Source organism: Amblyraja radiata, chromosome 1 (genome assembly GCF_010909765.2).
Source record: "Amblyraja radiata isolate CabotCenter1 chromosome 1, sAmbRad1.1.pri, whole genome shotgun sequence".
NCBI lineage: Eukaryota > Metazoa > Chordata > Chondrichthyes > Rajiformes > Rajidae > Amblyraja > Amblyraja radiata.
Genome location: NC_045956.1, coordinates 107,979,153 through 108,003,565, shown reverse-complemented (window position 1 = coordinate 108,003,565; position 24,413 = coordinate 107,979,153). Strand labels below are relative to the sequence as shown.

The following is a 24,413-nucleotide window of genomic DNA, read 5'->3' as shown; positions in this document are numbered from 1 at the left end:
AACATGATCACAGATGGCCAAGATGGACCAAATTACTTTCCATGGAGAACCTTCAACAAAATGCAATGCAACTGCTCAATTCAGAGTGAATAGCAAAACATTATGATTTATTAAAGATGCTCAACAATACTCAAACGTCATAGCTCCACAATTATCCTTTGACACCTTCCTCCAAGCCAATTTTTAATCTATTTGGCTAGCTCACATTGCATTCCACCCACTAACCTGCCAGACAAGCGTACCACGCGGCACCTTGTCAATGGCCTTGATAAAGTAGCCTTGCTAAAGTCCACAAAGTTAACAACCTCTTCAAAAAAGTAATATTAATGAGATACTATTTTCCACACAAAATCATGCTGACTATCCCTAGTCAGTCTGTGCCTATCCAAAGGCCTGACGATCCTGTGCCCAAGAATCCCTTCTACAACTTACCCACTACTGGCGTTCATGCTCACCGGCCTGTAGTTCCCTGGAATGGCCTTGCTGCCCTTTTTAAATAAAGGCGCAACATTGGCCACCCACCAGTCATCCATGTTCCAGTTGTCCAGAAGTTCACTTGCAGCTATTGATGCAAATATCTCTGCAATGGCCTCCACAATTTCCTTCCTAGCTGCCCACGAGGTCCAAGGATGTACCTGGTCAGGCCATGGGGATTATCCATCTCAATTCACTTTAAAACTACCATCACCTCTTCTTTGGTAATTCAAGTATGATCTACGACATCACAACTCCTATGCCTCATTTTCTTAGCTTCCAAGATCTTCTCTGTAAAAACATAGGTATTCACTTAACATCTCTTGTGGTTCCATGCAAAGACAGCTATGCTGAATTTTAAGGGGACCTATTATTTTCCTAGCTACCTTTCACTGTTGACATACCTGTAGAATCCCTTGGGATATTCATTTGCCTTGCCTGCCAGCTCTATGTCATGTCCTTTTTTTCACCCTCCTGATGGCTCCTTGTAATCACGGAGAAATTCATTTGATTCCAACTGCCTACATCCTATTTGTGCCACCTTGTTTTTCCTGCCGAGAGCTACAACATCACATCATCCAGGGCTCCTTAAACATGCCAGCCTTGCCCTTCACTCCAAAAGGAACTGTTACCTGCGCACTCTTGTTAACTTATTTTTGAAAGCCTCCCACTTGTCAGCTGTCTTCTTACCTGGAAAGATTCTCCCAATCAACCTCTGCAAATTCCTGCCAAATGCTTTCAAAATTGGCCCAATCTAGGACCTTAACGTGGGCCAGTTCCATCCTTCTCCATAACTACTTGAAAACTAAACGAATTACGGTCACTGGTCCAAAGTTTTCCTCAGCAAGACTTCGATCACTTGCCCTACCACCTTCCTCAAGAGGAGGTCCATGTTGCACTTCTTACAAGGCCCTTCATATATTGATTGAGAAAACTTTCTTGGGCACACTATACAAATTCCACCCTGTCCAAGCCCATTACACTATGCCGATCCAGTCAATACAAGGAAAGATGAAATCTCCCACTAATACTACACTTATTTTTATTGCTATCTATAATCTCCCTACACATCTAGTTCATGGCAACAGATACAATAAACGTTACTTTGAAATAGTTTTCAGTACTTGGGAGTTTCCCCTCTGACAAATATAATTATACTGCCTACTGGAGCAGACACAGAAAATGCTTGAACAAATCTGTGTCAAATCATTGATGGACTTAAATATTCTTTCAAAGCCCTCTTGAATTCCATTGTAACTTTCTAATTTTCATTCCCCTTATTCACTACCTATCTTCATTACCTCTGCCCACATAATTTTTCCAGCTACTTTAGATTAAGTAGAGAAGATTTCCATAGCCTGACGGAAACTATCGGACTATTAAAAGAAAACCATTTGGTATAAACAAACATTACACATTTAATTGCGCACGTTTGAAATGTATACTCAGATCAGTAGGGTTATTACAATGAAACTATGGAACCTTTATCACTTCAATAAAGTCCACTATTTTGGTTTGATTTGTTTAATAGCAGCAACATGGTTCAGAATTAACAGTAAATAATCGGTCATGTTAAGCCTATTCATCACACCTGTATGCTAATGAAAGATTTTATTTTGAAACATTTTCCCATGGAAAACTGTTACATTGAGAAATTATTGCAGGTAATGATTGTGTGGCATTTCTAATGATCATAATTCTTATAATAAGAAACATAATGCAAGTCTTTGACTGACAAGCAGCATTACCAGCTTAGATTTACCACAGTTGTCAGATGCAATGGAATCCATTTCAATATAGATAGCTTGTTTTGTCATCTCATCTGTCTCGAGTCAATCTTTTTAAAAACAGTCCAGCTTTTGAAATTAAATTATGTTGAAGACTACAGTGGTAACAAATACATGAAACCATATCTGGGTTTATTTACTAGCTTCTTGTTGATAGTGTTTCTTAATCATCCCAGGGATCTCCATATTTATTGGTTTTAGCTACAAGATTAAAAAAAAAACACTAATTAGCAATAAACATCAGATAAAGTATGAAATAATTTGAATATAAAACAAATCATGTATTGCTATTCAGCCCTTGATCTTCACTTCCGTTCATGCTAAATTTGCATAGACAGGTTAAAAAAAGTAATCAAATATTAATAGCAGTAAATGATAATTGGTGTAGATTGTCACCTAATAGAAATCATTTATTATTCGAAATAATCTATCAATCGAAAACAAGGCTATGATTCATGCATCCATTACCCCAAATCTGTTTAAAAAAACCCAGATACATTTCAATATTTCTGCAGGACTATGAAAGTAGTTGAACAAATCTACAATTTAAAATGCAATTTAACACCATATATAAGCTACTGAACTTTGTAACACAGAAGGTCATTCAGGCAATCAACTTCCAGGCGAACAATCCTATTTGTCCCTTTCATTTTCTCCTTTTACTGTGGTATGCCCTACAAATTACTCTTTCTCACACACCTACCTTTGAATCTTTCTGGTAGTAGTTCAATTTAGTGGCCCAATAACCAACCAGACATTCTTTGGAGGAAACCAGAACAGATGGAGGAAACCAACATGGTTGCAGAAAGAATTGGTAAACTTCATATAGACAGCATGCAAGGTCAGGATTGAACGCAGCAAATTGCTGCAATGTGTACAACCACTCTGCATAATAGGTGTTTAAGAAGGAACTGCTGATGCTGGAAAATCGAAGGTACACAAAAAAGCTGGAGAAATTCAGCGGGTACAGCAGCATCTATGGACGAAGGAAATCGGCCCGAAACGTTGCCTATTTCCTTCGCTCCATAGATGCTGCTGCACCCGCTGAGTTTCTCCAGCTTTTTTGTGTACCCGCATAATAGGTTGTCTTTTAGCATTTCATGACCCAAGAACTGGTACAAAGTCCAAATTTTTGCCTCAAATAATTCATACCATCATAACTGTTAAAAAAAAAATCTGCTTTCTTCTTAATCTGTCAAGTGAAATTTATTATTTTATTATCATGGACTACCTAACTACTTGCATTTATGTTGCACTATTAACACAAATAGGAAAGTAACAATAGAATCTTCAATACTGACTCCAGATCTCATGAAATCCTGTGACATCAGATCACACATACACACAGAAACTTCCTCTTGCGTTTCACCTTCTGCCCTCCATCAGTTGATGGATCAGTACTCCTCCATGTTAAACAACAATTGGAAAAAGCACTGAAATAAGAATGTACCCCTGAGAGCAAGGCTTCGATGTAAATGACCAGGCACAACCACACACCCCGTTTAGAATCCCAAAATATATCTGGCAGATTAGATTTGTAGCAGATCTTGAGAAAATCCACACAACCTGGTGGTTAGATATCATGTTGGCCTTCATTGCAAGAGGATTTGAGTTTAAGAGTAAGGAGGTCCTACTGCAGTTGTACATGCCCCTGGTGAGACCACAGCTGGAGTATTGTGTGCCATTTTGGTCTCCTAATTTGAGGAAGGACATTATTGCTATTGAGGGAGTGCAGCGTGGGTTCACCAGGTTAATTCCCGGGATGGCGGGACTGACATATGATGAAAGAATGGGTCGACTGGGCTATTGACTGGAATTTAGAAGGATGAGGGAATCTTATAGAAACATAAACCAGTCTTAAAGGATTGGACAGGCTAGATACAGGAAAAATGTTCCCGATGTTGGGGGAAGTCCAGAACCAGGGGTCACAGTTTAAGAATAAGAGTTAGGCCATTTAGGACTGAGATGAGGAAAAGCTTTTTCACCCAGAGTTGTGAATCTGTGGAATTCTCTGCCACAGAAGGCAGTGGAGGCCAATTCACTGGATGTTGTCAAGAGATAGTTAGATTTAGCTCTTATGGCTAAAGGAATCAAGGGATATGGGGAAAAAGCGGGAACGGGGTACTGATTTTGGATGATCAGCCATGATTATATTGAATGGCAGTGCTGGCTCAGAGGGCCGAATGGCCTACTCTTGCACCTATTTTTAAATGTTTTTTTTTTTCTAAGCCTTAACTTATTTGATCTAGTTCTCAACAAAGTGCCTGTAAACATGCCTGTCCATTGGTAGAGGCGAGCCATCTGCACACATAGGACATTCATCATATTGTGTGCCACTACAACTCATCAGTCCATCTGGCCATGTCAACTTTTTTTATCTATGTACTCTAAATCCCATTTGCTAAATGGGACAGATCTGGCAGCTCAAACTGGGCACACACAAGTTCCTATGGACCCATTATCATCAGAAATGCACACCAACTTAATCTGTAACCTCATGGACCACCCTCTCTCTACCATTTCAATCAAGCATGTGGGTCAGCCCTGGTGGTTGCAACAAATGACCATCTTCCAAATCCCTTAGCAGGTCAAAAGTGGGGATGTTAATTATATTGCAAACCCCTTAGCAAATGAACCAGTCCAAGCCTGCATGCAGCAAAACGTTGGCTACATTCAGGCATGGGCTGGTTGGTGGCAACAAGTGCCAAGAAAATGAAAAACAATTCCCCTGACATCCAAACCTTTTCCAGTCAAAAAGGCATGTCAGTAATGTGATGACATACTCTCTACTTGACTGGATAAGTGCAACTCTAAAAACTAAGGAAGCTTATAACATCCAGGTCAAAATAGCCTATTTGATTGGTAACCCATTCAAATTCAGTAGAGAAGATCAGCAATGTGTACCATATACTAAATGCAGTACTTGCATATACTAACCTGATTATGCCTACCATAGAAGCAACAATGGGGATACTACCAATTTACATTGGAAGTGGATGTGTTACCACAGAGTTATTTCAAAACCAATCACAAATAGACTGATTGGTCTTAACCATCTTAAGACAACTTTTAACACATAACACAACAATCCTGGATATATTGCTAATCCATATTCCTGCAGTTCTCAACTAAACAACTATTATGTTGCTACCATTTCATGAACTGTAGCTGCTCATTTGTGAAGTGGTATGGGGAGACGCAATGCCTTCCCATTGTTACTCAAAAAAATCCATAATTGAGCACCTTTGTTGCTAGGTATTCTCAGTGGTGTTGGTCTGTTCAACGAGTCTGCCTTTTGTGTGTTGGTAACGTCGTATTGTTCCCTATTTTTGTTTCTCAATTCATCGTACGTCATTGGCTTCCTTTGAGGTTTTGATTCTTCACTCTCTGGATCAGGTGCTGAGGTAAAAATCAAAAAAGTTCTTTAGATGAGATTAATGACCTGCATAGTATCCTTCAAATAAAAGCAAAACAAGTCACAACTTTGCTCACCTCACAAGAAAATAAATATTTTTCCATTTATTAAGCAGGCTGTGGCTTTGAACCTAAATATGCAGCATAACTTGGTAAACTATGGTCATGTTACCACCTGTACAACATACCAAAGTTAATCACAATGTAATTCTGCATGTTCAGGCATAGGCATACAAATCCACTCTGCCATAGTTAAAGGTAGAGTTTGTAGTTTACAGGGGGGGGGAGGAGGAGAGGTGGGGGAGGAGAGGGGGGGGGGAGGAGAGGGGGGGGGAGGAGAGGGGGGGGGGAGGAGGGGGGGGGGGAGGAGAGGGGGGGGAGGAGAGGGGGGGGAGGAGAGGGGGGGAGGAGAGGGGGGGGAGGGGAGGAGGAGAGGAGGGGGAGAGGAGGGGGAGAGGAGGGGGGAGAGGAGGGGGAGAGGAGGGGGAGAGGAGGGGGAGAGGGAGAGGGGAAAGAGGGGGAGAGAGAGGGAGAGAGAGGATGTGCTGAGAGGGGAGGGGGAGAGGTGGGGAGCAGGGAGGGGGAGGGAGGGTGGAGGGAAGGGGGTAGGAGTGTGTGGAGGGGAGGGGTTTAGGGGAGGAATGGGGATGGAGGGGAGGGGGTCAAGAAAAAGAGGGGAGAGAGAGGAAGGAAAGGGGGGGAGGAAGGAAAGGGGGGGGAGGAAGGAAAGGGGGGAAGGAGGAAGGAAAGGGGGGTGGAGGAAGGAAAGGGGGGGGAGGAAGGAAAGGGGGGGGAGGAAGGAAAGGGGGGGGGGGAAGGAAAGGGGGGGGAAGGAAGGAAAGGGGGGGGGGAGGAAGGAAAGGGGGGGGAGGAAGGACAAGGGGGGGGAGGAAGGAAAAGGGGGGGAGGAAGGAAAGGGGGGAGGAAGGAAAGGGGGGGAGGAAGGAAAGGGGGGGGAGGAAGGAAAAGGGGGTGAGGAAGGAAGGGAGGAAGGAAAAGGGGGGAGGAGGAAGGAAAAGGGGGGAGGAGGAAAGGGGGGGAGGGAGGACAGGGGGGGGGAAGGGGAGGAAAGGGGGGGGGAGGAGGAAAGGGGGGGGAGGGAGGAAAGGGGGGGGAGGGAGGAAAGGGGGGGAGGGAGGAAAGGGGTGGGCGGGAACGGGGGGGGGAGGAAAGTGGGGGAGGAGGAAAGGGGGGGGCGGAGGAGGAAAAGGGGTGGGGGAGGAAAGGGGTGGGGGGAGGAAAGGCGGGGGGGAGGAAAGGGGCGGGGGGAGGAAAGGGGGGGGAGGAAAGGGGGGGGAGGAAAGGGGGGGGAGGAAAGGGGGGGAGGAAAGGGGGGGGGAGAGAACGGGGGGGGGGAGGAAAGGGGGGGGAGGAAAGGGGGGGAGGAAAAAGGGGGGGGAGGGCAAGGTGGAGGGGAAGGAAAGGGGGGGGGAGATAAGGGAGGGGAGGAAGGGGGGGGGGGAAGGAAAGGGGGGGGGGGAGGAAGGGGGGGGGGGAGAAAGGGGGGGGAGGAAGGGGGGGAGGAAAGGGGGGGGGGGGGGGGAAGGGGAGGGGGGAGGAAAGAGGGAGGGGGGGAGGAAAGGGGAGGGGGGAGGAAAGGGGAGGGGGGAGGAAGGGGAGGGGGGAGGAAAGGGGAGGGGGGAGGAAAGGGGAGGGGGGAGGAAAGGGGAGGGGGGAGGAAAGGGGGGGAGGAAAGGGGGGGAGGAAAGGGGGGGGGAGGAAAGGGGGGGGGAGGAAAGGGGGGGGGAGGAAAGGGGGGGGAGGAAAGGGGGGGGAGGAAAGGGGGGGGGAGGAAAGGGGGGGGGGAGGAAAGGGGAGGGGGGAGGAAAGGGGAGGGGGGGGGAAAGGGGGGGGGGGAGGAAAGGGGATGGGGGGGAGGAAAGGGGAGGGGGGAGGAAAGGGGAGGGGGGAGGAAAGGGGAGGGGAGGAAAGGGGAGGGGGGGAAGGAAAGGGGAGGGGGGGAGGAAAGGGGAGGGGGAGGAAAGGGGAGGGGGGAGGAAAGGGGAGGGGGGAGGAAAGGGGAGGGGGGAGGAAAGGGGAGGGTGGGAGGAAAGGGGAGGGGGGGAGGAAAGGGGAGGGGGAGGAAAGGGAGGGGGGGGGGAAGGCAAAAGGGGGGGGGAGGAAAAAGGGGGGGGGGGAAGGAAAAAGGGGGGGGGAGGAAAAAAGGGGGGGAGGAAAAAGGGGGGGGGAGGAAAGGGGGGGGGGGGAGGAAAGGGGGGGGGGAGGAAAGGGGGGGGGAGGAAAGGGGGGGAGGAAAGGGGGGGGGAGGAAAGGGGGGGGGAGGAAAGGGGGGAGGAGGAGGAAAGGGGGGGAGAGGAAAGGGGGGGGAGGAAAGGGGGGGGGAGGAAAGGGGGGGGAGGAAAGGGGGGGGAGGAAAGGGGGGAGAGGAAAGGGGGGGGAGGAAAGGGGGGGGGGAGGAAAGGGGTGGGGGAGGAAAGGGGGGGAAGAGGAAAGGGGGGGAAGAGGAAAGGGAAGGGGAAGAGGAAAGGGCAGGGGGAAAGGAAAGAGGGGGGAAGAGGAAAGGGGGGGGAGAGGATAAGGGGGGGGGAGAGGAAAGGGGGGCAGAGAGGAAAGGGGGGGGGAGGAAAGGGGGGGGAGAGGAAAGGGGGGGGGGAGAGGAAAGGGGGGGGAGAGGAAAGGGGGGGAGAGAGGAAAGGGGGGGAGAGAGGAAAGGGGGGGGAGAGAGGAAAGGGGGGGGGAGAGGAAAGGGGGGGGAGAGGAAGGGGGGGGAGGGGAAAGGGGGGGAGAGGAAAGGGGGGAGAGGAAAGGGGGGGGAGGAAAGGGGGGGAGAGGAAAGGGGGGGTAAGGAAAGGGGGGGAGAGGAAAGGGGGGGAGAGGAAAGGGGGGGAGAGGAAAGGGGGGGGAGAGGAAAGGGGGGGGAGAGGAAGGGGGGGGGAGAGGAAGGGGGGGGAGAGGAAGGGGGGGGAGAGGAAGGGGGGGGGAGAGGAAAGGGGGGGGGAGAGGAAAGGGGGGGGGGAGGAAAGGGGGGGGAGAGGAAAGGGGGGGGGAGAGGAAAGGGGGGGGGGAGAGGAAAGGGGGGGGGGGAGGAAAGGGGGGGGGAGAGGAAAGGGGGGGGGGAGAGGAAAGGGGGGGGAGAGGAAAGGGGGGGAGAGGAAAGGGGGGGGAGAGGAAAGGGGGGGGAGAGGAAAGGGGGGGGGGGGGGGAGAGGAAAGGGGTGGGGGGGGGGAGAGGAAAGGGGTGGGGGGGGAGAGGAAAGGGGTGGGGGGGGAGAGGAAAGGGGTGGGGGGGGAGAGGAAAGGGGTGGGGGGGGAGAGGAAAGGGGTGGGGGGGGAGAGGAAAGGGGTGGGGGGGGGGAGAGGAAAGGGGGGGGGAGAGAGGAAAGGAGTGGGGGGAGAACCTAATAAACATTTTAGAACCAAAAAAGACACCTTCTGCAAGCATTGTAGAACCAAAAGAGACACTTTCTGCAAACATTTTAGAACCAATAAACACTTTTTGCACACATTTTAGAACCAATAGACACATTCTGCAAGCGTTTTAGAACCACTAAGGACACTTACATTTGAGTAGACATGTGTTCAGTGTTATTCACAGCTCAGAAAAACGTGACCCTCTGCCTTCCTCCAGCTTGCAGACACTGATTGAGGCACAGCACTTCCTGGTTTTATAGTCCCTCCCACCTGCCGCCAGCAGGGGCAGCAGAGCGAATGGGAAATTTTGTAAAATCATTAATATCTCTGTCATTTGTCATCGACGGGAAAAATCCTCGGCACACATACCGCGGAGGGGGGCTCTGAGCAAGGTGGCCAAAAATGACGGCCGTAGGTGGTGGCGTTCTCTCGGAAATCGCAGCAGAGATGGCCAAAACCGGTCAAGAACAGACTTTTAGTAATATAGATATAGATGAAGAGATTATTGCAAAATATCTACAATGGATATAAAATAGCTGCACTGCAATAATTATTGTTTATGCTACTTTGCAATAATCTGAGCTAACTTTCTCAAAATAATAACTGAGCGGTTCTGAATTTTGTATGTCCTATGTCCTCAGAATTCAAGAGTGTTTTATTGTCATACGTCCCAGATAGAACAATGAAATTCTGACCTGCTGCAGCACAACAGAATATGTAAATATAGAACTGCAAACAATATAATAAACGAGAGAAAAAAAGTTATGTGTGTATATATACACTCACAAATACACACGCACACATTACATATATACATATATGTACACATACACACATATGTACACATACACACAAAACAAACAATAATAATGCGATGATAACAATAATAGTCTATTGTAGTTCAGAGCCTATTTGAAGTTGTAGTGTTTAATAACCCAATTACTGTAGGGAAGAAGCTGTTCCTGAACCCGGATGTTAAGTTTTCTGGCTCCTGTACCTTCTTCTCGATGGCAGGAGTGAAATAAGTATATGGCCAGGGTGGTGTGGGTCTCTGATGATGCTGGCCGCCTTTGAGGCAGCGACTCCAGTAAATCTCTTCGATGGTGGGGAGGTCAGAGCCGGTGATGGACTGGGCAGTGTTCACACCTTTTTGCAGTCTTTTTCGCTCTTGGGCATTCAGGTTAACGAACCAGGCCGTAATGCAACCAGTCAATATGCTCTCTACTGTATACCTGTAGAAGTTCAAGAGAATCCCCTCTGACATACCAAATCTCTGTAATCTTCTCAGTAAGTAGAGGCGTTGATGTGCTTTCTTCATAATGTCATCAGTTTGTTGGGTCCAGGAAAGATCTTCGGAAATATGTATGCCCAGGAATTTGAAGTTTTTGACTCTCGCCACTATGGTATAAATAGGATTGTGGGTCCTCATCCATCCTCTTCCAAAGTCCACAATCAGTTCATTGGTTTTACTGATATTGAGAGCCAGCACCATTTGGTCAATCAATCGATCTCACTTCTATACTCAGACTCATCACCATCTGTAATTTGTCCAACAATGGTGGTGTCGTCGGCGAACTTGAAGATGGAGTTTGCACTGTGTTCTTATAAAGTCATGAGTATAGAGTGTGTAGAGCAGGGGGCTGAGCACGCATCCTTGAGGTGCTCCGTACTGATTGTTAATGAGGAAGAAGTGTTTCTGCCAATTCGAACAGACTGTAGTCTGTGAATGAGGAAGTCGAGGATCCAATTGCAGTGGGATGCGCAGAGACCCAGTTCCATGAGTTTGGTAACCAGCTTGGAGGGGATGATGGTATTGAATTCATGGTAAAATACATCAGACTGGGCCATTGTATGACACTAAACTACAGTGGACATGGAGATTCATACGAGTAACCAGATAGTGGGCATGCACAAAAGAAGAATGAGAAAGGAAAACAGAAAAAGAAAAGAAAATCTAAAGATCAGGAAGTACTTTCAGCAATTTATCTAGGATGGAGATTTCGGTAATATATTTTGATAGTATTGGTGAACTAGTTGAAATTTTCTTTGGTATGTGTTCAAGATTTCATATTTGGGAAGGGGCCAACTCTACTGGTTGGAATTTGGTGGCAGAACAATAGAAACTTCCTGATGGCAATCATTTAAATGACTAGAATGATGCTAGTACAATTTATCTTTCTGGAAAAAACAATTCAGTATAGTTAATTATATTTCCTTGTACCTTGCATTGAAGTGTATTCATTTATAAAAAAATAATTTCTAAAATAATTTCTTTGGGGGAAAGTCATTATTTTTAATTATCAATACCTTTGTGTGGGTATGATTTGCCCATTTACAATAGCAAGACCATGTAACGTGGGCGGTAAGCCAGGCTATGGCAAATCTAGTCATGAATGTTAATTTTTAATTCCATCGCTATGCTAAAACATTATTGGAAATTTGAAAAAACATTTTGGTAGCAAAGTGAAAATATCATAAGTAGATATTCATATCACTGCCATAACATGTTTTCTTTTTAATACATGGAACATTCATATGGACATCTCCAATCATAGTGAAATGATATCAATATGATTTGGCCACAAAGAGCATCAAAATACATTAAAAAAATCTTTAAGAATAGTAGATCTACCCATTGAAAAAGTGCCATAAATGTATTTTTCGTTCAAGATTTCTGTATCTACAAGCCACAAAACAAAAAAAAAGTGTAGATTAAGGAATGTACATGTCACACTGGACGTGTTCCCTTCAAATATCTGAGGTTTTTGAATTGCTTTCACAGAAACACAAGAACTGATAACGTTTCTTAAATCCAGTGGAAAAATAAAGGCTTCAATCTAATCATCTTAAACAAAGTCCTTCAATTAGAAATTTAATAGAGTTTATTTGAAGCATTCTGTGTAAGATAATTTATTTTGGAAACCTATTTGTAAAGGTTTGTGGAATGGCATGTTAGCTTTCAAAAGTGTCATAATGTGCATAAGAACGCCACACAAATTACAGATAATCAAATTTAAACAAAATTAACAATTTAACCTGGTATCCAAGAGAAACATTTTGCCACGGGATAAAAATATTTATGGTTTCAATAAAATTAATAAATTATGCTTTTAAAACCCAAAACAATATGTTAATGAAAGCAAAACATCACCTGGAATATCGGCAATCCCTGTTGGAGCCGACTCACTTTGTGTAGAACTGAATGGAACAGACTTATAGTTCGGCTCTGGGGAGAAACTTGTGTAATTGTAATCAGAGGAAGAAGGGCTATTCATGTCATGTTGGAAAGTTGAAGGAGATGATAATGCTTGGTGTTCTCCAGTGCTCTCCGAAAGGTCAGACTTTGGAGATGAATGTCTGCAAAACAAAACATTTACTTTAAAGCTTCACCAGAAAATACGATCTACATTTTAAGCCAAAACTAGCCAATGGAAAAAAAGAAGAAGAAAAAAAAAAAAATCACTCAATAACTATGCTCATCTACTCTTCATGAAACACAATTTATTATAAAATATATTGTTATATTGGTTAGCGTGCTTCATACTATATGGGAACTAGTTTCCAAAACAATGCAATGTAATAGTATAAAACATGGCTTGCGTGCCAAAATAGCACGTCTTTGTGGCATGTATACATGAACGGATCTGCTAACCAGTCTCTCCATTATCACTGCAATGTGCCATCAGATCTTTAATAACACAATGGAATTAAAAAAATATCTTGCATCCTTTCCCATGTCAAAGATATGCAAAAACATCCATGCAAAGCTGTCAAATACCATCCATAAAAAGCATTTCAGCCACTCAGGATTGTAAGATTTCTACTTTAGTATACGAGTCATAGTATCCCACATAGTATTATAAGTTAGGAACTCCGGTCAGTTACTATTATGCAGTTTTATCTGAAGGCACATGTTGTTCTCAGAAATGGAACCATTCACGAATCTGAGGGAAGAATGTTTTTCTTAAAGAATAAAAACTTTCTTGCATCAATTCACTTGCAGAATACCCATTGCAAGTTATAAATAGTAGCTATATAACTATGTTAAAAGTACACAATACAGTAACTGACTGATGTGAAAATCTTTTACGCCCTTGCCGTAGAGCTTCTCCGAGAGGTGAATTCTCCAGTCTCATGAACTTCTCTTGGCATGTTCTCATATAGGAAATCTTGCCTATCAAGTAACCGCAAACACCAGCAACTGAGAAGGCAACGTAGTAAAAAGAAAAAATACTTTAATGGATTTCTAATCATGAATATATCTTTACAAAATCTTTATAAACTAGAGGGAGTTACATAATTGATTTACTAGAGCAGCGTTTCTCAACCTTTTTACCCTTGCGGAGCCCTTGAAATAATTTTCCATGTCTCAGGGAACCCCTGAGTTAGGGGTTGCTGGGCCCGGCATCATTTTGAGATCGCCATTTTGAGTCGTGTCACAACAGCGATCTCTGGTGTCACAACGGGGACCCGTCAGCCGCGCCTGCGCAGATGGTGGAGGATTGCCGGGCCGGGATCGCCATTTTAACATCCAGCGTTGTGTATAGGTGAGTGCTACTGAGGGTTTATTGCGTTGGGGGAGAGGGACCCAACGGGTCCATGCTTGGTCTAGTTCAGGGGTGTCAAACTCATTTTAGGTCATGGGCTGGATTGGGCAAAATGCGACTTCATGCGGGCCGGATCAGTTGTGCACGCGCGAACGCACGCTCCCACAGCTTTCGTTGTCTTCGTTTTATCAACCTGCTCTCATGTGTCTCAGTCTCTGCTATAACTACAAAGTGTTTCACTTTACGAATTTTGTTTCTTATGAAGAAAATTGCCTAGCAAGCATTACTTTTATGTTTGGTATTAACTTACAGTCGTAGGCTACAAGAAAGTTGTGATGAAAGAAAAATCGATGCTATTTTGGCTAAGATTGTTTTGGGAGCCACACCCTTTCCATTAATAAACCATTTGAAATCGAACGTTAGCAGACACAAATGTAGACCTAACGAAACAAATTGTTTCGTTAGGTCCACTTCTCCACCACCATTTTAGCGCTGGCATCCAAGAGAGACTCAGGATTGTGGCCGCTCCCGGTCACTGCAGGTTTCTGGGACGATCGGGAGACTGTGAAGGGCCTAGAACAGAGACGCTTTACTGTCGGCTGAGCTCTGTCCTCCGCCATGTTGCTCCACACAGTGTAAAGAGAAAAGTATCCACCGCTACAATGTTGTTTTTTTTATCCTCACAGCATTTGAACCCAGCACCCTGCTGCTCTGCAACTCGCAACCAACTCCGCTCAGTGCCCGTCCTCTCCCTCCTCATTGGCCACAGCTGACTGCCAGAGGGCGGTCCCTTCTCCTATTGAGCCAGCCTGGTGTCAGTCAAGCGGGATGACGGCAGCCCGTTTGCCTGGCTCTTGCCGCGGTCGGACCCCCCCCCCCCCCCCCCCCCCCCACCCCACCCCCAGGAGCAGCATCTGTAGTTCGATTGGTCGGGTGCCAGTCAAGGAGCCGTCACAATGCTGGCATCGTGCAGCCTTTGCCTCTCACGCCATATAAGGAACGCGTGGCTGACTACGGAGGCGAGTCACACGCATGAGCAGCGGCTCAGAGGGAGCCCAGTCGCCCCAGCACCGGGGTCATCTGCAGCCTGATCCGGCAACGGCGACAGCTGCAGCCTGCTCTGGCAGTGGGGAAATCATCCCGCGGGCGGGTAGTTTGACACCCCTGGTCTAGTTTATCACTATTTCTCTCAGAACCCCTAGCGACCTCTCGCGGAGCCCTGGTGTTCCGGGGAACCCCGGTTGAGAAACACTGTACTAGAGCAATACCATGACTGAAAGTCAATTACTTAAGGAATTAAGATCTTTCATAAATATGAAAACTATTTTAACAATTTGCATTGTTGGTCAACAAAATATTGCTTGACAGATTGCAAGAATACTCTTCTACAACCAGAGAACTTAGATCAGTGAAAGGTACACTAATTGCAAATTGATTTAACACTTACAAAATGAATACTAACTTCACTCACATGCAACCTTTGGTATGGATCCAAATCTATTTGAAGTAGAAAGGATACCTAAATGGGAAAAAACAAATCAATATCAACTAAAGCAGGAATTTAATAGATGTAATCAAAAAATTATTGCTTTAAAAGATTACCTCTAGAAACGAGAACTTGAGTTACCAGCATGCTCATCCCAGAAAAAGGCAGTGCTGTAAATAACATTAAAACAACTTTAATTATTGTCCCATTGAGAACAGTCTGTGTAAAATTACAGTTTCAATTTTATTGCAGTCTTTTTGAACTGAAGATATTTCTGTAATATTATTGATTGCTCAAAATGTCAGTAGGCTGAAGGATTGAAAACATTTTCGCACACAGCAGAGAACAAGTAATTTACAAAGATGTGTATTGATATTTCAGAAACACTATAGGTCAACAGCTTTTACAGATAATAAAAAGGAAAAGTTAGGTAAATATAGGCCCCTTGCTGATTGAGACAGATGAAATACAGAAATTAAAGAAGCATTAAAAAAATATGCTGACATACTTGTGAATTAGAAGTAGACAAAAAATGCTGGAGAAACTCAGCGGGTGAGGCAGCGTCTATGGAGAAATGGAGTAGGCAAAGTTTCGGGTCGAGACCCTTCTACAAACTGATGTTGGGGGTGTGGGAAAAAGAAAGGAAGAGGCGGAGACAGTAGGCTATGTGGGAGAGCTGGGAAGGGGAGGGGGGAAGGAGGGAGAAAGCAAGGACTACCTGATATTAGAGAAGTTGATGTTCATACCGCTGGGGTGTAAACTACCCAAGTGAAATATGAGGTGTTGTTCCTCCAATTTACACTGGCCTCACTCTGGCAATGGAGGCGGCCCAGGATAGAAAGGTCAGATTCAGAATGGGAGGGGGAGTTGAAGTGCTGGGCAACTGGGAGATCAGGTTGGCTAGTACGGACTGAGCAGAGGTGTTGGGCGAAGCGGTCGCCGAGCCTACGCTTGGTCTCGCCGATGTAGAGAAAGTGACACCTATGACAGCGGATGCAGTAGATGAGGTTGGAGGAGGTGCAGGTGAACCACTGCTTCACCTGGAAAGACTGTTTGGGTCCTTGGATGTAGTCGGGGGGGAGGTAAAGCAACAGGTGTAGCATTTCCTGCAGTTGCAGGGGAAAGTACCAGAGAGGGGGTGGTCTGGGTGGGAAGGGACAATTGACCAGGAAGTTACGGAGGGAACGGTCTCTACGGAGAGCAGAAAGGGGAGGAGATGGGAAGATGTGGCCAGTGGTAGGATCTCGCTGGAGGTGGCAAAAATGTTGGAGGATTATATTTTGTATGCACCGGCTGATGGGGTGGAAGGTGAGGACAAGGGGGACTCTGTCCTTGTTACGAGTAGGGGGATGGGGAGTAAGAGCAGAGCTGCGGGATATAAGTTTAAGTTTACATTTCTTGTCACATGCACCAATTGGTACAGTGAAATTTGGATTACCATACAGCCATACGAATAATAAAAGAACACAACACACGATAAAATTTAACATAAACATCCCCACACAGCAGAATTAACCTTTCCCACTGTGAGGGAAGGCAACAAAGAAATATAGGGGAGACCTTGTATAGAGGAGACCTTGGTGAGAGCCTCATTTATAATTGAAGAGGGGAACCCACGTTTCCTAAAGAATGAGGACATCTCCGATGCCCTGGTCTGGAACACCTCATCCTGGGTGCAGATGCGGCGTAGATGGAGGAATTGGGAGTAGGGGATAGAGTACTTACAGGAAACAGGGTGAGAGTGTTGTCAAGATAGCTGTGGGAGTCAATGGGTTTGACTTAATACTTGTGAATTAAGTGTCTAGTGAGAATGAGGAAGTGAAGAAATCTGTCAAAAATAGGCAAGAGAAATTGATGAGTTTGAAAGTTGATAAACCCCAAGGAAATTTCAGAACAGTTTGTTCCGAGCAGCCATCAGGCTCTGAACATTACACTAACCTCAGCAACTATGAACTTCTAATGGACTGTGTATTTGATTGCATGACAGACTTTGGTTTTCACAATGTTATGGTTACTATAATATTAATTTACTGTATAATTATATTGTATCTGCATGTTATTGAATTTACGGGCTGTTAATCTGCAACAAGTAAAAATTTCATTGTTCCGTTGGTGATTTGTATGACAATTAAACGCTGTTGATTCAATCTCATTATCAGTTTTGAAATAAGTTACTTTAGAAAAAGAGAATCTTCTGATTATCATTTACTAAAGGTCTGTAGATAAGGTTCTGTAGAATGGACTTCAAGAAAGGAGGGAGGGAAAAGCAGATCTATTAACATGTTATTTAATATTGTTAGGAAAATAATTATAGGCCTGAGCAGAGTTAGCATTGATTGCGGTAGGAAAACCATGTTTGACTAATCTACTGAAGTTCTTCCAGAATATGGCAAGTGGAACAAAAACGGGGGAATCATGGATGCAACATTTCTGGATTTCTGGAAGGCATTTGATAAAGTCTCTCAAAGCAGATGGATTAACAAGGTCGGACATGTGCCAGTCACTGTGCCCACCTACCCCAGTCTGTTAGGTTAGACAAGCACATCTCTTCAACCCTCACCCTGAACACCGTTCCACAGGGCTGTGTGCTGAGTCCCCTCCTCTACTCCCTCTTCACCTATGACTGCACACCTGTACATGGTACTTACACCATCATCAAGTATGCAGATGATACAATGGTGATTGGCCTCATCAGCAACAACGATGAGTCGGCCTACAGGGAGGAGGTCCAGCACTTAGCAGCATGGTGCGCTGACAACAACCTGGCCCTTAACTCCAAGAAGACCAAGGAGCTCATTGTAGACTTCAGGAAGTCCAGGAGCGGCACGCACACCCCCATCCACATTAACGGGACGGAGGTGGAACGTGTTTCTAGCTTCAGGTTCCTGGGAGTCAACATCTCCGATGACCTCACTTGGACCCACAATACCTCAACTCTGATCAAGAAGGCTCACCAGCATCTCTTCTTCCTGAGGAGACTGAAGAAGGTCCATCTGTCTCCTCAGATCCTGGTGAACTTCTACCGCTGCACCATCGAGAGCATCCTTACCAACTGCATCACAGTATGGTATGGCAACTGCTCTTTCTCCGACCGGAAGGCATTGCAGAGGGTGGTGAAAATTGCCCAACGCATCACCGGTTCCTCGCTCCCCTCCATTGAGTCTGTCCAAAGCAAGCGTTGTCTGCGGAGGGTGCTCAGCATCGCCAAGGACTGCTCTCACCCCAACCATGGACTGTTTACCCTCCTACCATCCGGGAGGCGCTACAGGTCTCTCCGTTGCCGAACCAGCAGGTCCAGGAACAGCTTCTTCCCGGCGGCTGTCACTCTACTCAACAACGTACCTCGGTGACTGCCAATCACCCCCCCCCCCCACCCCCGGACACTTATTATTATTATTATTATTTATTCAAATCATTTGCTATGTCGCTCTTCCAGGGAGATGCTAAATGCATTTCGTTATCTCTGTATTGTACACTGACAATGACAATTAAAATTGAATCTGAATCTAAAAGCCTTCACTGTTTACTATACCACTAATTTTGGTGACGTCTGCAAATGTATGTTTCAAGTCACCTACGTTCTCATCCAAATCATTAACACGACAGAGGAACTTGCACTGATCTCTGCAGCACACCACTGGTCACAGGAAAAGCAACTCACAACCAATACCCTCTCTCTGCCTCCTATCACTTTCAATTTTGTATCTAACTTGCCATCTTAGTATTGGTATTAGTTTATTATTGTCACGTGTACTAAGATGCAGAGAAAAGCTGTTTATGTACTATCCAGTCAAACCATTACAAAAAACACTAGTGCAGGAGCAAGTCAGACAGCAAGCATCTCTGGAAGACATGAATGGATGATATTTCGGGTAGGTTATCTGATGAAATTCAAACTTAGCCATCCCCCCAATTCAGGACATCAACTTGCGGAACTGGTCTAATTTCTTCTTTAACTATCTTAAAATGAATAGAATTGTGATCACAGATCATAAAGTGCTCTGCCCACTGACACATCAATCACATGCCCAGTCTTATTTGCTGAGATGAGATTGTGTAATGCCTCTCTAGTAATTTCATTTACATATTGTTTTAGAAAACATTCCTCAACACACATAAATTGTGAGAGTATAGTAGTAAATTCAGGAAGTAAAAGTTAAACATATTCAGATAGCCATGAAAATATTGTAATTGTCAACTAAAGAAATATTTAGTTTCATAATGCAGACCATAAATGGTTATTCACAACTATTGTATGCGTTATGACCTACAAATGCAAAGGTAAATCAACAGATCAGAAACGATTCACAGCAATATTTATAAAGCTACCTATCAGCCCAATAACTATGTGTACAGTGATTGAACAAAACTCATACATACACCTATAGTAGAAGCTCTCCTTATTGCATTCCTTGAAGATTCTCCTTTCTTCATCTGTGGGGATGTATGATGCACCCACTGGACTCTGCAGAATAACACAAGTAGGATTCATTCTATACCCAGTCAGAAAATAAACTTAAAATAACATTTAATTGCTCCACATCTACTTTGTAAATAGATGGGTAGAATGAAACAGAGATAAACTTCTTGATTTAAGGATCAGATTCTGATCTATGGTTCTGTTGAATTTATTATAAAAAGTGAACTTTGTTTCTTCAGATTCCTTGTCCACATAGTCTTTGAAGGTCAGTTACCAATAAAGGAGGATGGTTATTTTGTATTTAAATTAGGTTGGCTGTTATAAACTTTCAAAATCTATAAGCCTTATAGCCCTCTCACGGTGCGAGTCTACTCATGATTGATCCCGAGTTTAAAACAAATCAAACTTGTGGTAATCATGTAGAATTAACGTAGCGGGAACGTCGGAACTCGTAACGCTAACGGCAGGTACTCGGGAAACTTGTTAACTCATGCAAATCTTTCAACATGATGAAAGATTTCCATGAGTCAAATTTACTCTTGAAGTAAAAGTTTTTAACTTTTAAACTCGTTGTAAGAACGTAGTAGCCCATAAGTTTACCGCAGTGACTCGTGAGTCTACCGTGGGCACTCTTTAACTCAGCAGGATAGGCAGCATCTCTGGAGAGAATGAATGGGTGACAGCAGAATTTTGGAAATGTCATCCCGTCACCCATTCTCCTTCGCTCCATAGATGTTGCTGCACCCGCTGAGTTTCTCCAGCATTTTTGTGTACCAACAAACTAAACTAATTCACCAATAATAATTGGAATTATTACTCCAAAATCACAGATTTTACTTTTGTTAATTGATTTCATGCAGCACATTATGAAGGCCCTTGAAGTCAAAACACATCAAATCCTCTAGATTGCACTCAATCTGTAACATTTCCTAGGTACACAAAATTGCTGGGGAAACTCAACGGGTGCAGCAGCATCTATGGAGCGAAGGAAATAGGCGACGTTTCGGGCCGAAACCCTTCTTCAGACTCGCCATCTTGGCCACTAGGAGCGAAAAAGCACACCTACTGTAACATTTCCTGATTGGATTACAGCATTTTTACATAGTCATGCTAAATGGCCAATTATTCATTATTTCCTTGCTTTCTTAATGGGGTTACATCAGGTACTTTCTAATCAGATAAAACCGCTCCAAAATTTATGGAATTTTAGAAGACATCCCAAACTCCCTTCTTTAAAAAGGGGTAGAAACATAAAAAATAGATGCAGGAGTAGGCCGATCATCCTAAATCAGTAACCTGTCCCTGCTTTCTCCCCATATCCCTTGTTTCCATTAACCCTAAGAGCTATATCTAACTGCCTTGAAAACTGCCATGCAGGTGACAAGAAACAATTGCTTTGAGCTAATCAGTGCTGGAGGAACTCTGTGGCCGAGCAGCATCTAGGCAGGCAGGGATACAAACAATACATTTCAGGTCGGGACCCTTCTTCAGGCTCTCAGATTATGGTTAAACTATAGGAAGCATAGAGAGGAAGCAGTGAGAGAGGGTCTCACAGAACTCCTGCTGAAGAGAGGAAAACTTCTTCAAATCAGGGAGACAAAAGAGACTGCAGATGCTGGAATCTTGAGCAAAAAGAGTGATGGGGAAACAACTCTGAGTCAGGCAGCGTCTATGGAAAAAAATGTACAGACAAGCTTTCAGGTCGGGACCCTTCTAATCTAGATGTTGCCTGACTGGCCATTCCTCCAGCACGTATGGATTTTTTGGTTCAATAATCCAGCATCTGTACTTCCTTGTGCCCACATCTGAGCACTCGGTGATCGGTTTTCGTGCTTAAAAGCAGACAAGTAGTCCAGACAGACAAAGTTTCAAAAGTTGGAAAAAGTGGGCAGTTTACAACCCAGCAGTATGAATTTTGATTTCTCTAATTTCAAGTAATCCTTGCATCACCTCTCTCTCTCCCACCCTACAATTGTGGACAATTGTGGGCTTCACCTTTTCTTGATCATCGTTATTTTTTGGATACTTTTGCATTCATTTGTTCTATATCTCTCGATATCACCATCTATATCTCTCATTTCCCCGTTCCCCTTAGTCTGAAGAATGGTCTTATGGTGTTACCTTTTGATCTTATAGAGGTACAGGGAGGTTTCACGGCAGTCGGGTCACGACCCATGACTCGTACTGTTGCTACGCTACTCCAAATGGATTACACGCGATGAACTGCAGGTAGGCACTTACCATTGTTTCCAGCGTAGCGGGCCCGTTAAAACCCGCCGAAAATGTCAATTTTTGTGCTGTAAATAATTATGGAAATCGGGATAAGCGTGTGAGACATTTAGCCTACTTCAGAATTCCAAACGTGAGGAGAAATGACGGTAGATAGAAGTGAGAGCTGAAGGGACAACAACAGCCAGAGTGCTTAGCGAACATTGGCCGTTTGCTCACTGCATTTCATCAACTAAGGCATTATTTGTGTTTTTTCTTGATTCCTTTGGCATCTAAAAAGTTTCAGAAGTAATAAATCTTGCTTGTTAATTTTTTTAATCGCCCATGGTTCTCAAGTGGGTTTTTACATACAAAATGCAAACGCATCTGAAGAGAAATTTACAGACAGATTTATTACTTCTGAGACTTTTTAGATACCAAAGGAATCAAGAAAAAACACAATAATGGCTTACTGTTGATGAAATGCAGTGAGCAAACGCGATAATTCCCAATATTTTCAATTTCGATATCTGCACGGCCAATGTTTACCAAGCACTTTAGCTGCTGTTGTCCCTTCAACTGTCGCTTCTATTTACCGACATTTCGCTTCACTTTTGGAATTCTAAAGTTGGGTACATGTCTCTCACACTTAGCCCGACTTCCACATTTTTTTTCAGCGCAAAAATTCAACATTCTGGCGGCTTTTAACAGGTAGGAAAGTACGCGTTTCTTGCATTAATAACATATACCGGAAGTTACGGATGTCCTCCAGATGGATTGAGCGACTCCGTGCATCAAGCCCTATGACCCAGTGACCTTACGTAGGTATGTTGCAAAGCCTACCTGAAGCGTCGCTGAATATCTGCCGCTGAGGTTGTGCGCGATTTTGGCGCCGTTTAGAGGGGGCGGGTTTAAAACGCGATTTTCTCTAAGCTGTTCCAATCGAAAATGTTCAGCCTAGTTAATTATTAACGAAAAATCGCTGATAGACCCCGTCGCAAAAGCTATTATTAGGTTTAAAGGCCTTGAATAATAGTTATAGTAGTTTAAAAATCAAACTTTAAACCCGCGACCGTCAGCAACCGCAGGGTCTCATAAAGAAAATAGCAGAAGTTAGGTTGTATATTTTTACATTCAAAAGGGCTTCTAAAGATCCTTTTATACAAAATTTAATATTGCGAGTAGCTCAATTTGGCCCCATTATATCGCGCAGTTTTTTTCTCGGCATTTGAGGCACAAATCTACCGCAATGTGAACGTTCTAAACCAGCGCGTTCCACAGAGACCCACTGGAAAGCTGATTTAAATGGGCATTTATTTACAGCAATTGAACACTGAATTCCTTCCATTTGGCCTATAAATTAATGTAAATGAGATTTAAAAATCATGTTTTATTGTGAATTATTTGTGAATATTATTTGGACATTTAGGCTATTTAAAAATGTTAATCATTTATTAAGAAATGGATAGATGTTTAGATCTAGTAATTGAAGTCTGAAATTAGCTACAATTAGGTAACTAACTAATTATATGCTTTAATTTCAGGTCATCCAAGTAAGATTATTTTATGTTTGTTTCAGAATGCTTCAATCTATGATAACTGAAAATTTCATTCAGTTCTCTTAATTTTTAAGAAAGTTATGGGCTTTTGACTGTTCACGATCACAACTTTTTTGTTATGTCCATAGAAAATCAATAGGGAACAAGATGCTCATTTCCGAGTATGAAAATGGCCATAACTTTTTAAATACTTGAGATATGAAAGTGAATTAGATGTCAAATTAAACTTATTTTTATGCTTTATCTGATGGGATAAATTACAGACTTGATTTTTAAAATCTCAAAATTTTGTAACATTGCTACCTTACGTGCAACCCCCCTATATAAAAGCATGAGAGGAATAGATCGGGTAGATGCACTTGTCCTTGTCCAGAGTCGGCGAATCGAGGACCAAAGGACATAGGTTGATGAAGGTGAAAAGATTTAATAGGAATCTGACAAGTAACTTTTTCACATAAAGGGTGGTGGGTGTATGGAACAAGCTGCCAGAGGAGGTAGTTGAGGCTGGGACTATTCCAGCATTTAAGAAACAGTTAGATAAGTACATGGATAGGGCAGGTTTGGAGGGACATGGACCAAACACAGGCAGCTGGGATTAGTGTAGCTGGTGGCCAATTGGACTGAAGGGCCTGTTTCCACACTGTATCACTCTATAACCAAGGGTCTCGACCCGAAATGTCCCCTATTCCCTCTCTCCAGAGATGCTGCCTGGCCCGATGAGTTACTCCAGCGTTTTGTGTCTACCTGCAGTTCTCTCCTACACTCTTTCACCGCAGGCCAGGCCCGGCCCGTCCCCACCAACTGAATGTCACGCCGAACCAAGCGGGTGTCCCGAGGTCACCTCGCTGTGCGCGCAGTGAAGCGAGCGGGTGGGTACCTGGACGGAGCCGACGGTGGGTCTGGGCTCCAGCTCCTCCTCCCCGCCCCCTCCCAGCGGCTCGTGCTCCCCCGCGGCCGCGCGCGCCATCAACCGTCACCCGGCGAACGCGGCGCCGCCAACGGCTCTCACGGGCACGACCCCGGAAACAGTTCCTCCGGTACAACCGCAGCACCGGAAACGATTTGCGGACGGACCCTAAACCAAAGATCCTATAGGATCTTGACCCTAAATTAGGTCAATGACCATATGTCCAAACAGAAGCATGTT

At 44.6% G+C, this 24,413-nt stretch overlaps 1 protein-coding gene across 2 annotated transcripts; it reads right to left on the bottom strand.

The window, feature by feature from the left end:
* Positions 1-1,970: 1,970 nt before the first annotated feature.
* Positions 1,971-24,300, bottom strand: ociad1 (OCIA domain containing 1). 2 transcript variants are annotated; one of them, XM_033028367.1, is made up of 8 exons: positions 24,144-24,300; positions 19,460-19,544; positions 15,196-15,249; positions 15,065-15,112; positions 13,118-13,247; positions 12,198-12,403; positions 5,505-5,660; positions 1,971-2,462 (listed from the first exon to the last, which is right to left on the bottom strand). In XM_033028367.1, exons 1-8 carry the CDS (start codon positions 24,231-24,233, stop codon positions 2,425-2,427), a joined length of 807 nt encoding a protein of 268 aa, XP_032884258.1. In that variant the 5' UTR covers positions 24,234-24,300; the 3' UTR covers positions 1,971-2,424. The 2 variants fall into 2 exon arrangements, with proteins under 2 accessions (XP_032884258.1, XP_032884267.1); XM_033028376.1 differs by having other exon boundaries at positions 19,460-19,572; positions 24,144-24,214.
* Positions 24,301-24,413: the final 113 nt, after the last annotated feature.

Excerpts from the sequence above, each read along its gene's own strand:
- ociad1 (XM_033028367.1), bottom strand. The coding sequence starts at position 24,233 with ATGGCGCGCGCGGCCGCGGGGGAGCACGAGCCGCTGGGAGGGGGCGGG. Across the intron at positions 12,404-13,117 it reads CGTAAAAGATTTTCACATCA|ACATTCATCTCCAAAGTCTG; the intron begins GTCAGTTACTGT and ends TTTGTTTTGCAG. Across the intron at positions 5,661-12,197 it reads AGGGATTGCCGATATTCCAG|CACCTGATCCAGAGAGTGAA; the intron begins GTGATGTTTTGC and ends TTTTTACCTCAG.